Consider the following 17,142-nt stretch of genomic DNA (forward strand, 5'->3'; position numbering starts at 1 on the left):
TACAATACACACATATGTAGCTTTTCATAAATGGGCTGTTACTATTATTTGAAGTGAGTTGCTTTTTACATTTAACAATATAGTTCAACAATTCCTCAAAAATTCTGATTCACTGGGAACATTCTCATTTTCCAGGTGGTTATAGATTTATTCTCATAAGAGTATGTTTTCTATTATTTGTTGGGGTCAGGGGTGAATGTGCTCATCTGTCATCGTGATCCAGTCTTCCTTATTTTCGATGATGACAATTGATTGAGACATTCTCCCAGGGTTCGGTTTTGATGTTATTACGGTGCCATGACGAACACTTTATAAATACATCTTTGTGCAAATAAGCATATATCCTAGAATCAAAACTAGAAAATCAGAAAGTAAATTTTCACTTGTTTTGCATACTCCAAAGGATACAAAAATTTATATCCCTATAAGCAGTACGTACGAGTACTCATTTCCCCAAACCCTTAATAAAACCGATTGTTCTTAACCTTTAAAAAAATTTTGTCAATATTGTGAGCAAAAAATCTTATCTTTTTTATTGGCATTTTTTGAATGCATAGAGTATCTGTTCATTTTAGTGGCAATTTGCATTTTATTATCACATATTTATTAAGCATGCCCATTTACTCCCTTTGTTCACCTATTTGTGGTTTGTATTTTTCTTATTGCTTTGTGGGAGTATATAAAGTCTGGATATTAGTCAACTACTTTTTTTTTCCAGTCTGTCACTCTGCCTTTAATTCTTTTCTTTCTTATTTTTTGAGAAGGAATCTTACTCTGTCGCCCAGGCTGGAGTGCAGTGGCGCGATCTCGGTTCACTGTAACCTCTGCCTCCCGGGTTCAAGCGATTCTCCTGCCTCAGCCTCCTGAGTTGCTGGGATTACAGGTGCCCACCACCACGCCTGGCTAAGTTGTGTATTTTTAGTAGAGATGATGTTTCACCATATTGGCCAGGCTGGTCTCGAACTCCTGACCTCAGGTGATCCACCCACCTTGGCCTCCCAAAGTACTGGGATTACAGGCATGAGCCACCGTGCCCAGCCCTTTAATTCTGATTATAAGGTCTTTTGTCACTAATAAGTATTTAATATTTAGTAACAAATCTACTGTTTCCTTTATGGCTTTAGTGAATTTTATCTTGTTTTCAAAGCCATTTGTGTTTATGTTAAAAAATGCTTTGGTAGAGTATTCTAATACTGTTAAGGGTTTATTTTTGCATTTAGCTTTTTATCCCAGCTGGAGTTTATTTGGTCATTAATATGAGGTAGGTACCTGTTTTCAGTTTTCTTTTTTAAATGCAGAACTAATTGACCCAACAGGATTACTGAACAGACTAACCTTCTCTCAGTGTTTTCAGGAGCGAAGTTTTCACAATGCCAGGTAGGGGTGTGTGTGTGTGTGTGTGTTTCTGGACTTCATTCTGATCCACTGATCTATTTGCCTATTCCTGGTTAATACCATACTGCTTAATTACTAGCTCTTTATAATGTGTTTTGATATTTGATAGAGCATGTTTCCCTCCTTGTTATTTTTCAATTCGGTTATTATATATTTTCCAACAATTTCTCTTCCAACAGAAATTGGCATCAGTTTGTCAAGGAACCTTGTTAAAGTTTTAATTATGGTTGCCTCTATTTTAACAGTTAATTAGAAAATATGCTTGCTATATTAAGTCATCATATTTAGGAAGTATATATCTTAGAGAATTTGGGTCTTCCATTATGTTCTTCAGTTTTATGGACTTTCATATTGATTTTGCATATGTCCTAGTATGTATTCCCAGATATGTCTTACGTATTCCCAGATATTTCAACATTTGGAGGTCACTGTGAAGGGGATCTCTTTTCTTACTCACTACATTTTTGATTGATTACAGTTGACATATAGAAGTGCTATTGACTTCTGTATAAGGAACTTGCTTCGAGTAATGCACTTTATAGTACTCTCTGTTCAGTTCCAATATATTTCCATTGATTCTTCTCAATTTCCTAGGTAGGCAATCTACCGCCTTCAAAAAATGACACTTTTGTCTGTTTCCAGAATGTATGCCTTTTATTTGACTTTAAAGCATTAGCTAGAACATCCAAAACAAGGGTAACAGGAGTGATAGTAGGTGTTCCTGTCGTGTTCCTGACTTTAGTGGGAATATTTCAAATGTTTTTACTACTAAATATGATACTTACTGAAGATTTCTGATCAATATCCTTTATCAGTTAAAAAAGTTTCTATTTGGAAGCTAAGAATTTTATATCACAAAAGGGTGTTGATATTTATTAAATGCTTTTTCAGTATAACATGATCATATTATGTTTTATTCTTTGATCTGTTAGGCAGAGGCAGTGAATTACATTAATAGATTTCCTAATGTCAAGCCATCACGGTATTGCTGGGATAAACCTATTCATAATATGTAATGAATTCAATTCCTTCACCTTTAGATTTTTGTATCTGTGCTCATAAGTGAATCTTGATATAATTTTGTTTTATTGTATTGCTTTATCTTGTTTAGGCACCAGGGTTATGCCAGCCTTGAAGAATAAAATATTGTTTTATGGTCTTGAATAGTTTATAAAACACAGAAATTATCTGCATCTTAAGTTTAGGTAAAACATGTCTAGAAAACCTGGTTCTGAAGACATTTATAGAGCTGGATCTTACATTTCATTTTATAGTTCCTTACTGATTAATGGTAAATTCAAGTTTCCCACCTTCTCTTAAATGAATTTTGGTCATACACATTTTACAAATCCATTTCATATGGATTTATGTTTAATGTTTTAATTTTATATATATATAAAATTAATAATGTTTAATTTTTTCTTTTTCTGGTAATGCTTTATTGAGAATATGGAACTGTGTGGTCCAATACAGTAGCCACATGTGGCTATTTAAACTTATATTAATTAAAATTAATTAAAGTTTGAAATTCAGTTCAGTTGCACTAGCCATATTTCACGTGCTCAACATCCTCATGTGGTAAGTGTGGATTATCAGATGGTATAATTACATAACATTTTCATCATTGTGGAAAGTGCTACTAGGTAGCAAAGTAGAGGGTCTAAATTTTCCTCCTAGTGGCATTTTGTTGTAGCCCACACATTTTTATATACAATGAGTTCATGTTCATTCATTGCTATTTTATAATTTCAGTTGATAGTTCCATTTTAATCTAAAGACTTTTATTAAATACACCTATATAAACGTGTTTATGATTTTCAAGGGGATAGTGTGTTTGGTTTTTTATTTTTTTGGCTATTTGTTAGTTGCTCATTTCTTATTTCAGTGCACTGTCAACAATCAATGTGTCCTGCATGACATCTACTTTTTTAAATTTGTTGACATTTTCTTCATAGCCTAATAAACAGTTTTTGTTAATCGTCCATGGGTACTTGAAAACAATGCCTATTTTCTCTTGTGCAAAAAGTTCTATGTATCTTTTAGAGCAAAACTGTTCATTCTTTCTTTGCTTATATTAGGTCTACTTGATCTTTCAGTTTATGAAAGAAGAGTACCAAAATCTCCTTAATTATGCTTTTGTCAATTCATCAATTTCTCTAACCATAGGTTATATTTATAATTATGGGTTAAGTACATAAAGGTTCATGATAGTGATATTATATAAAGATACATCTATAATATTTAACAATATATATGTGATCTATGTTTATATAGTATGTTGTTAAATAGTGTATATATATATATAGATGATTCTATATAGAGAATACTACTATGTAAAATATACCTCTTTGCCCTTTAATGCTTTTCACCTCAAATTTTATTTTTCTGATATGCAGCTTCGTTCTTTATATCCCCTTATTTTGAACTTTTCTTTATCATCTTTATTTTCTGCGACTTTTGTAAATCGCTTTTAATTGAATTTACATGGTTTTCACAATCTGACCTTTCAGTTTTTCATGTATGAATTTAAGTAATTACATTACTGACATTAACTAGTGTACATTAACTTCATTAATGTACTGTAATGAATTAGCTAATATTAATTACTTGTGAACATTTACAATTTAATGTGAAATGACCTTATTCCCTTTCATTTGTTATTTCAGGCTTCCTATTTACTGTAATTTTTTTCTTTTTTTCCCATAGCTACTCTTAGGCTGATCAAATTTTCATTTTTCCATCCTGTTGCTCCTATAATGCTTTGGGACTGAAATCCCTAATTTTTGTGCTTAAGTGCTTAATTGTCTTTTTATCTGGAATTTAGATTTACAGAAGAGTTGGAGAGAGGGTATGGTGAGTTCTCATAAACACCTGACTCAGCTTCCCCACATATTAACATCTTACAATCACAGTATGTTTATCCAAACTAAGAAATTGTGAGGGTTTTTTTTTTAAACCATGAGAAAGATAACCCTAAGAAACCAATATTAGCATAGTACTATTAGCTAAACTACAGACTTTATTTGAACTTCACCAATTTTTCCACTAATAGCCTTTTTCTGTCCCAGGATCCCATCTGGATAACAGGTTGTACTTAGTCCTTGTATCTTCTAGTTTCTTCTAACATGCAATGGTTTCTCAGTTTTTACTGGCTTTTGAGGAGTGCTGGTCAGGTATTTTGTAGAATGTCCCGCTACTTGGATTTGCCTGACATTTTCTCATAATTAGACTGGGACTATAAATTTTGGGTAGAATACCATGGACACGAGTACCTCCTTCTTATGGTGTCATATATCAATGAGAGATTGCCAGGGAGGTTCACCTTGGTCGCTTGGTTAAGATGGTGTCTGTAAGGTTTCTCCACTGTTAAGTTACTTGTTTATCCTTTCCACATTCTTGTTTTCAGAAGGGAGTCACTAAGTCCAGACACACTCAATGGAATGGGACTAAAGTACCACCTCTTGGAGGGAGGAATATCAAACAATTGTGGATGTACGTTAAAAACCATCACAGTCATTGATAAATATGTTAGTGGAGATGGTTTAAGGCTTTGCAAATATCCCATTTCTCCTTAAAGTTATACCCTCTGTTCCTGCCCTTCATTTGTGGATCTTGCCTGTAGCAATTATTACTATGACATTCAATTGGTGTTTTTCTATTTCCTTCCATCTACATTTATGATTTGGAAATCTTATGTAAGGAAAATATGTTCCTTCTCCCTCATTTATTTATTTAGTCAACTGTTTATTTAAATCAGTAAGGACTTTTGGATATTTATTTTATTATTTGGGTTATAATCCAATACTATCATTTACTTTGTTACTCAAATTACTCCACTTTGGCCACTAAAATTTCAAAAATACTTAATTTTTAGTAAGTATATGTAGCAATTTTTAATTAAGATGTAGAGCTAATCTAAATCTACAGCCTCTCTGCAAACATGGCAGCATCCTTAACACAGTTCCCTCCACCCCATATACTTCTCATGCTATGACTACCTGGAATTTTAGTTCCAATCATTATTATTTACATTTATTAACATTTACACTTAATTTTTGTTTCTTTGATTCTTACAGTCTCTTGTATCTCATATTTGCTTCTTTCTTGGATTCATTTTATTGAATTATAGTACGGGGGCTCAGAAAATTCTTTTAAAGACTGTCTGATAGCATCAGAGTCCTAGCATGTCTGAAAACATCTTCACCGTGTTCTCACAATTCAGTGCAAGTTTTGCCCAGCAAATACTTATAAGGTCAAAATCACTTTGTCTCTGAATTTTCCTTCTGGAATCCAAAGTTGCTAATGAAAAGAATAAGCTGCTTTGTTCTTCTTTAGATGCTTGTCTCCTCTTTTTCCTCTGGGTTCTGATCATTTCTAGGCTGTGTTTGAATATAGACCTTATTCATCCTACTTGGCACCCAGTGGATCTTTAGCTCTGAAAATTTTCTTCTATTATTTATTTGATTACTTCCTTCTTTCTATTGTCTTTGTCTCTCCTCGTAAACCTTCTATGAGATGCTGGATGTCTTAAATTGATCCTACATGCCTCGACTTCTCTCTCAGAGATTTCCTCATTTTCCAGATCCCTGGCTTAGTCTTCAGTCCTTCTAAGTATTATTCTAGGTATTACAATTTCAATCCATTTAATGTAAATTACTAATTTCTAAGATTTTTTGGTAACTTTTCATTACCTGGTATTTTTAGGATGTGATATTCTCTCCACAGATACAAATTCAAATTTTAGAAGTTTTTTTTTTTCCCCCTATTCCTTTACGTCCTAGTTTATTCAAGCTGCTATAACAAAAGACTATAAACTGGGTGGCTTATAAACAACAGAAATGTATTTCTCAGCTTGGAGGTTGAGGAAGTCCAAGATCACAGCACTGGCAGATTAAATGTCTGGTGATGGCACAATTTCTGGTTCATAGATGGCAATTTATTTGTGTTCTCATGTGGTGGAGAAGCAAGGGATCTTTCTTGGGCCTCTTTTATAAGGCACTAATCCCATTCACGAGGGCTCCTCCCTCACGACCTAATCACCTCCCAAAGACCCCATCTGCTAATGCCATCCCCTTAGCAGTTAGGATTTCAACATATGAATTTGGTGGAGGGCACAAACATTCGGTCTATAGCACCTTAAAAATCTGTCTCTTTAATTGTTTTATCTGTGCATTTGTCTAGTTCTGTTAATGTCTGGCAATCCTTGGTTTCCAAACATAAAGATGAATCAAGAACTAAGTGGATGTGAACAGGCAATTTCTCCTGCAGTTGGGGTGGTGGTTCCTCAGTGCGGGCCTCCTTTAATGGGACAACTGACTATGGGTTTGGTGTGAGTGCGCAGGACGAGCGAAAGCAACAGCCGAAGAGCAGAGATCTTGGCACCAGCTAATTGTCAAAATCAAGGTGGGCTTTACTCTGAAGACCAAGTATTTTAGTTTATTTTCCTCCTAGGAAGAACTGCCTTTCCTTTCCTCTTTCAGTTACAGAGGTCTGGAAATTACTGATACCAGGAGTCCTCATCCCATGTATAGTTCATTTTCTTTAGAGAAGAGTTCCTGAGTTTTATCTTTCAGTTAAAGGCACCATTGCCCCTGCTTTAGTAGGAGTGAGTTGGGAGAGTCCACAGGGTAAATCCAGGGGGCCAACCTGGCCCGGTGTTCTGTACCCAGCTAATTCAAACCAGGTGAGCATGCTTTGGGCTACTTTCATCTTTGTTTCTGTCAACATGGAGCCTGAACTATCACTAAAATTGTTTTATCACTGCATTTCTTCTCTTTTGTGTCTTTTAAGCTGTGGATTTTCTACTTTTGTTTTAGGTGCAATTGGACCCCATCTGCTTTCTAAATGTCATATTTTTCTGTGGATTTTTTTTTTTTTTTTTTTTAACATTCAGAGAGAAGTTGCTTTGTTCAAACCAAGATCCCATTAAGAACTATGCATTGCATTTGGTTGTTATAGCGCCTTGATCTTTTAATTTGGAATACCTGTCTTCTTTTTCCATGCTATTTACTTAAAGGAATCATCACATTTTGAAGACATCTGCTCTGGAGTTTGGGGTAGACTGGGAGGTTGACCTGTGTGCTCAATCATCACGTGCCAATCTCCTTCACCTGCACTACCCTACACTAAACAGGATACAAATTTAAACTCCTTAGCACGGTGTTTCATAGCCTGCTACCAACCTACTTCACCAACTTATTTCCTTCTACTTCCCTCAATGCTCTATATTCCAAGAACACAGCACAACACTTTTAAATGAGTTTTGAAATATGGAATTTCTACAGTAGAGAGTGTTGGGACTCTACTAGTGTGTTTCCTTTTCATTTTATAAATACTTCTCATTTCCAGCCACACTTTAGGAGCAGCATGGGACTCTAAGCCTTTGTGATGCCTGTGAGTGCAGACTGTTTGCGAATCTCCACTACAGCACATGATTTCTTCTATACAAATATATTCTTTGTAAACCCAAAACCAAACAATGAAACACTCATTAACAAGTGATCACAACAGAAGCAATTATGGTTTTGTTTTTTAATTAACCTGATTAATGGAAGCAAATATGAAAGCCCAAAAATAACCTATCTAGTAAAATTAGGGTGTATGACCATATAATTGATCTTCCAAACTGAGGCACTTTTGAGAATGAATTATTAACAATTACACTAAAATAACACATATAAACTAGGGTGTCCTGGGATATAGTTTGTAAAACTTTATATTAGTAAGGTTTATTTTTTCTTTTAAAATATCCTGCCACTTTATGTATCTGCTTAAATATGCTTGATGTCTATTCTCTCCATAGATATTTATTGAGCCCTTACTATAGGACAGACACAGGGCTGGGTCCTAGGAACACAAGGTGAACAAACAAGACAAGGCAAGGTCCTTGCCCTCATGGGGCTTACATTCTAACAGCCCTCTTCTCTGCTAAGAAAGCATGGCGTTCAATCCTTGGAATATAGGAAGAATGGAGTATGACCAGTTCTACTAAGGGTGTTACTAATCCTTTTTCAACAGCTTGATGCAGTGGGAAGGGAGCAAAGCCATTTGAGGCAGACAGACCAGAGTCTTGTCACTTAGTTCAACTATTTACCAGTGGCTTTGAATAAGACACGTAAGCGATCCTCGTCTGAAGGATCAAAATACTTACGTTGCAAGATTGTTATGAGAAGTGTTTGTATAGTGCCCTGCAGGTGGTAGTTATTGCCATGTTTTTGCAAGTAATACCGAACCTGAGCACAAAGAACACAGAAAATGTCAAATCAACCTAGCAGGGGAGGGACCAGAGGAGACGGGAAAACGTGTCCATGCTGGGCTCTGCACTGTTTGAATCACAGTGCTCAGGAAGCGGGGCCTCCTGCAGAGCATAAAGTTTAGAATAACAGAAATCAACTGCCTAGCTTGAGCCTTTCCCTAGCTAGCACATGACATTCTGACTGCATGATACCCCTCAGAGGCTCAGTTCCCAGTGTCCCCAGAATCTCTCGGCCTTTTGGGAAAAAAAGGTCAAGAAAGAGTTATGAAGGGCAGAATATGCGTAGTGGGAAGTAGGAAGAAATCTGAGGGTAGCTAGGAAGACGATCTGGAAAGGGATGAGGAGAAACAAGCACCGCTAACCCACCGTTCTGTGCAGGAGTCTGAAGTTTTTGCATAGTGTCTTGCACCATGGCACAGAGGGGTATGACATAAAGCAGCTCCGGAAAGAACTGATGTGCTCTCTTGCCAAATGCTTCTTTCCCTGCCTTACAAAATCAGGGCCATAGCACACTTGGAATGTTAATGGACAAATCAGAACACTGCTCAAGTCCACTATCCCAATTCCAGTTAACTCAAATTAAGGGAATAGTTTATACTCAACATAAATCTGAATGTTGATTTAGTTAAAAATATCTTGTTGACAATGTAATATGAACACAGGTGATGAAAAAGATCTATTGATAAAAAGAAAAAGGAATAAACATTTCTAGTATATTCTGCTTGGAAAACTGCCTTTTAGTACATCTAAGATTTTCACCTGCAAGCAATAATTTGAACCAATGCTAGGCTTCGTTTGATGAAATATCTTTTTCTGTTTGAATTGCTTACTACACCTTTGTAAACAAAAGTAATATGTATTCATTGGGAAATACTAAAAAAAATCAAAAAAAGAAAACTGTAATTCCACCACTCAAGGTAAGCCCTATTAACCTTGGTACATACCCTTTAAGTGTGGGCGGTTTTAATAACACGACATCATTGTCACCAAGACACTTCATCCACTGTTTCATTTCTGTGATCACAGTAACATGCAGGGCACTCTAGTCTCTACAATTTTTAAGACACTGGATTTCCATTTGCAATCTGTGGCAGGCTAAACCCTTAATTAGTAACAGCAGGTGCTGAAGTGCTTAAAGCAAATCACTCCTACATTTTAGTGAGTTGTTATTTATGTCACTCTTATCACCAGGAGCAGAGCAGCCCACAATCAGCAGCAGCTGCAGGGCTGAGGCTCTCATGGGGCAATTGTGGGCCTTCAGTTTCCCCAGGAGTCAAGGGATTTAAACAGCTCTATCTGGAGAAACTGAGCAAGCGGCTCTTCTCACAAAGGCACACAAAGGGGTCAGTTGGGGCTTCACACTCTCTTAAGGGAAGGAAACCGCAATTATTTATGTTCTACTAGATAATCAGATATTTCATTCAGAATTCGTTTTGTGCAGCTTTGCCTAATCCTGCACCATAAAATACTATTTTTCCTTAGAGTTTAAATAGGTTCTTCCATCTTGAAAAATTAAGAAAACCTGTTAAACGGGTCCACTTCAGAGGGATCCTAATCCCATTTCAGAAAGTCTGCTCTTAAGGAGAGGAAATTAAGTTTGCAGAGTGTTCTAAGAGGTAACAAGACTACACTCAGCACGAAAGGTTGCCCTCTCCTATTTATCAAGATGCGGAAAATAGGAAAATGAAAGCCCCTCTCCCCAGCTGGCCTTGCTTTCTGGCCTGGGGAGGTTTCGTCTATGCTTTCCTCCTAGTGGGGTAATCACCTTTCACTTTTATCGAAAACAGTTACAGAAGTGATTTTGTGCTTTGCTAAAGGGGCTGAAAAATTAAGGTGCTTTCAAAAGAGGCCAGTGGGCTTTTTTATTTCCATGCAGGTGGTAAATGCGTGCAGAGCAGGTCCCCTTCCCACCACGGCTTTGGTTCCACACAAAGCTGCCTATTTGGGTGGAAGCTCCACGAAGGACACTTTGGGATGCCACGCCAGTGCGCAAACTGAAAATAAGCATGCCCAGCTGTGCCGAGACCGGACTGCAGGGAAACAGCACGCCTAAACTTTCTTATATTAAAAATAAAAATCATTCATTTTTGTCCAGTCGCCAGCCCCAGAGTGCCTACAAAATCGTGTTTCTAGGTAGCTAACTCTACAAGTGGCCTTCTGCTCGAAAACTAAGTTGGGCAAACGTCAAGGGAAAGATTTTTTTTTTTTTTTTTTTCAGTTGGAGAATTCACATTTATTGAGTAACTGATGTGATGCAATCTGGAATTTTTTGGATTCCATTAAGTTTCACTGTGAACATTTCATCTGTTACTGGGTTTTCTTTATAACACGATTCAGTTCTCTTTCTTCCTTGGCCTCCTCTCCTGAGATAAATCAGCCCCGTCCCCCGACCTCAGGCCCAAAGGGCCTGGTGGCACCCGGGGGCACCCTCAGAAGCCGGGTCCGCGCTTCCCCAGCTCAGGGCCCGGGGATAGTGGACTCGCGCCCTGGAAGGGGCCCTTCCTGCTACCCGCTCCTCGCGGTTCCCCGAGAATGAGAGCTCCCCGGGCCGGGCACTGAGGGCCGCGGGGGCAACCGGCCCAGGACCCGCCCGCGAGGTTATAAACGCAGCTGCCTCCCCTTCCTCAGCCTCTTACCTGGCCCGAGATCTGGCCGTGCTCCTGGCAGATAATTGAGGAAGCCATGGCCGCTGCGCACGTGCTGGGTCCTGGGGCAGCCTTCCAGCAGGAGGAGCTCCACAGCCGCTGCGTCCCGGGCCCGCCCCCTGCACTAATGGCTCCTGGCCGCAGCTGAGGGCGAGCACGCCCCGGGCGCGCTTAAAGTGGCCTTGTCGCCTGTTCTGGCGCCTGGGGGAGAGGCAGGCCGCTCTGAGGGTTCCCCGCGGAACCCGGGTCGGGGGCCTGCCCTTGGGGGCTACTCAAGCTGTCCTGGGGGCCCTTAGAAGACCGCGTCATTAGCAGACTGCGCACTCCAAGTCCCCTTCCCAGGGCAGCTCTCACGACACTAAGCCCCGCGTAGTCACTCCCACTGCGCCGCCTGGGGAGGGGGGAGGCAAGGCGTCACCTCAAGATGGTCTAAACATTTTAAGAAGTCTTTCTTATGGGCAGTCTTTCCAGTTTAAATGTTAGGAATTAGCAAACACTTGGGTTTGTTTTGCTCTTTTCTAAACAAACATAAACAGAGGACAGGGAAGGCGAGTACTTTTACGGTGCTTTCTTTCCAAGCCACTAAGAAATTTAAAATGTTAAGCCGGGTGCAGTGGCTCACGCCAGTAATCCTAGCACTTTGGGAGGCCGAGGCGGGTGGATCGCTTGAGATCAGGAGTTCGAGACCAGCCTGGCCAACATGGTGAAAACCCGTCTCTACTAAAAATACAAAAATTAGCCGGGTGTGGTGACGGGCGCCTGTAATCCCAGCTATCTGGGAGGCTGAGGCACAAGAATCGCTTGAACCCGGAAGACGGAGGTTGCAGTGAGCTAAGATCGCCCATTGCACTCCAGCCTGGGCGACAGAGAGAGATTCCGTCTCAAAAGAAAAAAAAAAATTAAAAATATTAGAAACACTTCATTTTTGTGCTGTGATTTAACAAATACTGTCCCTATTTTGTCAACGGAAACAATGAGGCGATAAAATTTTCTTGTGGCTGCTGCTATGTAAACCCCTCTACTCAACCTTCACTGAACATTTTACTGAGACCTATTGGGCGTCAGGACACGCGAAGGATCCTTCCGCGGATAAGTCTTGACTACTGTATCATGATTTTTCCATTGCTGTAAGTGCGGTGGTTATTGTGGATGAGTGCAAACTCTGGATCTCACTAGAGCATATAACACAGGGGAGCTCTACGGGAACCATCGCTGCAGGCAGTTCCTGGGCAAAGTCTACTGGTTCCTGAGCAGCTGGTGCTGTGTCCTGGGGGCCTGATTTAGATACCGGGGGCATGCAAAAATACTGCTGTGGTACTCTACAATTCTGATGGGAAGAAAAGGAGCAGATAAACTTCTGATGGGATGATTCTGCATTACTTTTGGAAGTGTACACGTCTTAATAGAGTGTATTAAGTGAAATTAAATCAATTTCACTTCTATTGCTTTTCCAATTAGGAACTGACAGTATCCAGATCAATGTCTGTGCGGGAAGTGGTTTGCTCGCCAATATAAGACAAAGGTGAAGTCCTGCCCAGGCATTGGTGTAGGGTGTGAATTGAGGCAGCTTTGAGCATTTCGTGCTCAATGCGCAAGCATCAGATTTCCATTGCTCCACAGGTCTAGACTAGCAAGTCTAATAGACAAAGACAATGTTGAAAGGGAAACAGACTCATTGCTTTTAAGTAAAAAATGCCCCTAACATTATGTGAGAAGAAGTCATCACTACTGTGTTGAAGAAAAAAAAAAAGATAATAAACTTCTCTTGTATTTAGAATATGAGTCCAAGCTTCCTAAGCATTAGCTTAGATATTTTTGTTTCCAATCTCCTTTAAAAAGAAAAAAAAAAAAGGCCAGATGTAGTGGTGGCTCATGTCAATAATTCCAGCACTTTGGGAGGCTGAGGTGAGATCACTTGAGGTCACCAGTTCCTGAGAGACATAAGGACACCCCAGTCTCTACAAAAACTAAAAAAAATTAGCCTAGTGTGGTGGCACACACCTGTGGTCCCAGCTACTCCAGAGGCTGTGGTGTGAGGATTACTTGAGCTTGGGAGTTTGAGGCTGCAATAAGCTGTGATTGCACCACTGCTCTCCAGGCTGCGGAACAGAGGGAGACCCTGTCTCACAAAACAAACAAACAAACAAAAATCTTTCTTTGTAAATGAACAGACATCTACTCTAAAACAATGTCTCTTCCCAGAGAAGACTTTGCCCTCCAAGTGATATTTGGCAATGTCTGAAGACATTTTTCATTGTTATCACTGGTGGTGCACTAGCTTCTTGCCAGTAGAGTTCAGGGATGCTGCTAAACATCCTACAATGCCCAGGACAGTGCTCTACAACAGAGAATTATCTGGCCCAAAATGGCATTCGTGCTGAGGTTGAGAAACTCTACTATTAATATAAACCCTCCAAATTATAACACAGAATGTAAGCCATTTAATTTCTCTGGCACCTTTCACATTCTTGAATCTAGTGTAGTGGAAAGGAAAAGATGAGGTTTGGAGGAAAGGAAAAAATATTACACACACTAAAATGGCAAACTCAGTATTTCAAAGCCGGAACTGGTGTAAATTGTGTTGGTGGTTGCATGGGGAAAAGAAAAGGTCAGTTTTAATCCTGTCCTTTCCCTATTTAAAAATGTACAAGGGTTTCTCTGCTGATTACAATTAAGTCCCATTCCTCAGTGTGGCATTAGGGCCACATTACCTTGTCCCATTCTGGCTTTCTAGACTTAGCTTCAAATCAAGTGACTAGATTAGTTTCTATTCCTTAATAGTGTCCTGAGGTCCCCCCAAGAGTCCCCAGTGTAAGATTTGCACAAGCAGATAGAGTAACTTATTTCTTTGGAATTGTAGTATTGATAGGATAAGTCACCTGAGGCCTAGAGGAGCCCCAAGCTGCCTTAAAGGATAGCACTTGCCATCACAACACTGTGAGCACAGTTCATTGGTTTGCGAACTGCCCTGAATATATCTTCTGATCCTTGTCAGCTGCTAATTCACTTATTCTTTGATTCTGCACTCTGCCTGAAAAACATTTCCTGTCCCATTATCCCTGCATCAAAGAGGCTTCCACCCCTGCTGCGTGCATGCCTTCTTTCTGCCTCTCCCTCAGTCCTCCTAACCTGAAAGTACAGTTCTGACAGCTGCGTTGTCTGAGGTTTAGCACACCTACTTACTCCTGAATGTTACACTTGTGCTTGATTCGGTTTCTCCCACACAACAGACTGATTCACACTTTTGTTTTGTGGTTAGTCTGAGAAGACAGTGGAAAATTTTCAAAGTAGTACTAATTCCATCTGCTAAAGATTTAATATTGATGTCCCCCCAAAATTCATATTTGAAATCTAACCCCCATGTAATAGTATTAAGAGGTGGGATCTTTGGAAGGTAATTGGGTAATGGGGGAGGAGCCCTCATAAACTGGATTAGTGCCCTTGTAAAAGAAGCCCACAAGAGATCCCTCACCCCTTCTACCACGTGAGGACACAGTGAGAAGATGCCATCTATGAACCAGGAAGTGGGCCCTCCCCAGATATTCAACCTGCTGCTGCCTCGATCTTGGACTTCAGAGCCTCCAGAACTGTGAGAATAAATTTCTGCTGTTTATAAATCACCCAGTATGTATTTTGTTATAGCATTTCAAATAGACTAACACCATCTCACACCTCTGCTCAACAATTATGACTTGATTTTAGCAGCATGGTAAGGCAGAGACTGTTTATTAGATTTCATATCCTAGTATTTAGTATACATACAGAAGGTGATAATAAATACATGTTTTTCCCAATGAGTTAAGAACCATTGCCCTTAGGCAGTAACAAAGGCCAAAGAATAGTACCAACTTCTAATGATGCCCTGCATTAGATTGCAATAAGACTTGACAGTTTTCTCATCATTCAGTATATTAATTCACTTTTTAAAACAGGATTTAGTTCTACTAAATCTGCTTCATTTTAACCACAAGTCTTTGCTAGGAAATGTAGAGCTAAACCAAAGTAACACTATAACCATGGAGGAGGGGCTGTGTCACACCAAGTCCACAGTGGGCCTGTGCGATTCCACGTTGATTCATTTTGAGTGCATCCCCCCAGGGTAGTCATTGGTTATAGCTCTATGGTCTGAGGAGATCACAAAGTTACAAATGAACTCATTTTCCTTTAGTCATAGTGACAGCCAACTGTGGCTGTATGAAGTCATGAGGAATTTCTTTAGCACAAAAATGTCAGGCCACCTTAAAGGAGAGAAGTTTCTTGTTTGTAAAGGTGAAGGATAAGGGGGAGTAGAAAAAATGTCATTCGCACTTTACTTGTGAATATGTCGATGTATACTAATATGGTTTAAAAGTCAGCTGAGAGGCCTGGTGTAGGAGGCTCACACTTGTAATCCAAACACTTTGGGAGTCCAAGCCAGGAGGAATGCTTGAGGCCAGGAGTTCAAGACTAGCCTGGGCAACATGGCAAAATGTCATTTCTACCAAAAAAAAAAAAATTAGGTGTGATGGCACACACCCGAGAGGCTGAGCCCATGAATTTGAGGCTGCAGTGAGCTATGATCATGCAACTGCACTCAATCCTGGGAAACAGAGTAAGACCTTGTCTAAAAAAAAAAAAGTTATCTGAAGTAATTTTAATTTTTTTATTTTGAAAATTTCATACATACTTGAGTATATTACATATGTATTATTTAAAGTATAATAATATGGATGTGTATGTAGCTACCACTCAGTCTAACAGATACTATCAATAATTTTAAAATACCTTATATGTGTCTCTCATTCACATTTCCCCCTCTATCCCCAGATAGAATTACTATTTTGTTATTTATTTTTACTTCTTTTCACTGCTGAAACCAGAATGGATTGTGATGTGTGAGAGAAAGAAACCTTTGTGTTAAGCCTCTAAAGTCTCAAGAGTTATTTTTTATAGTCATAATAGAGAGATTAATAACTTGAATTTAGGTGCTGCATTAACAAAATACTAATATGTGTGGCATTAACTTAGCAGGTCTGCAGTGAGCGGCACAGAAACAAATATGGGAGTTTGGAAGCCTGGGATCCCTGTTATGCCATAGCAGACCAAGTGCTTACTAAGACTGTAGGTCACAGGAAGGATGTCGGGAAAACAACTAATAATAATGTGTTAATATGGATTGGCTATGTCCCAACCCAAATCTCATCTTGAATTGTAGTTCCCATAATCCCCACATGTCTGGGAGGGACCTGGTGGGAGGTAATTGAATCATGGGGGAGGTTACCCCCATGCTGCTTTTCTCATGATAGTGAGTGAGTTCTCATGAGATCTGATGGTTTTATAAAAGCGCTTTTCCCACTTTTGCTCGGCACTTTTCTTTCTTGCTGCCATGTGAAGCAGGACACGTTTGCTTCCCCTTCTGCCATGATTTTAAGTTTTCAGAGGCCTCCCCAGCCATGCTGGAACTGTGAGTGAATTAAACCTCTTTCCTTGATAAATTACCCAGTCTCAGGTATGTCATTATTAGCAGCAAGAGAATGGACTAATATGTGTAAATTAGGACACGTATGTGTACTAAATGTTACTGACTGCCTTTGGTAAGAGAGAAGAAACTGATGAGCTTGCAATATAGTTAACCAGTTTGTAAGGAGAAATAGAAGGGAATAGAGAGAGTCTAGGAAAGAATCTAGAAATTCGGGGCATCGAAGGGCATTAAAGAGTTGGACAGGCCAACTATTTCTAGATCCCAAAAAGAAAGAGATGAGGCTGAGAAAAGTCTTGAGCCACAAAAGACCACTAATACTCAGCCTTGTGGCAAGGATCAGATTATGGATAGGTGTTAACTTCACATCACCTTAATCAATTAGTTAA

General features: G+C 39.3%; 1 protein-coding gene across 1 annotated transcript in view; it reads right to left on the reverse strand.

Annotated features, from left to right (window-relative positions):
* Window positions 1-11,421, reverse strand: part of SOHLH2 (spermatogenesis and oogenesis specific basic helix-loop-helix 2) — a 42,951-nt gene extending 31,530 nt beyond the window's left edge. Inside the window, exon 1 of the mRNA XM_005585636.4 lies at window positions 11,287-11,421. Within this exon, the coding sequence (XP_005585693.2) occupies window positions 11,287-11,334 (48 nt within the window). The 5' untranslated portion in view covers window positions 11,335-11,421. The remainder of the gene's footprint in view (window positions 1-11,286) is intronic.
* Between the last annotated feature and the right edge of the window lie 5,721 nt (window positions 11,422-17,142).

The sequence above is a fragment of the Macaca fascicularis genome, chromosome 17, assembly GCF_037993035.2.
Source record: "Macaca fascicularis isolate 582-1 chromosome 17, T2T-MFA8v1.1".
NCBI classification, from domain to species: Eukaryota; Metazoa; Chordata; class Mammalia; order Primates; family Cercopithecidae; genus Macaca; species Macaca fascicularis.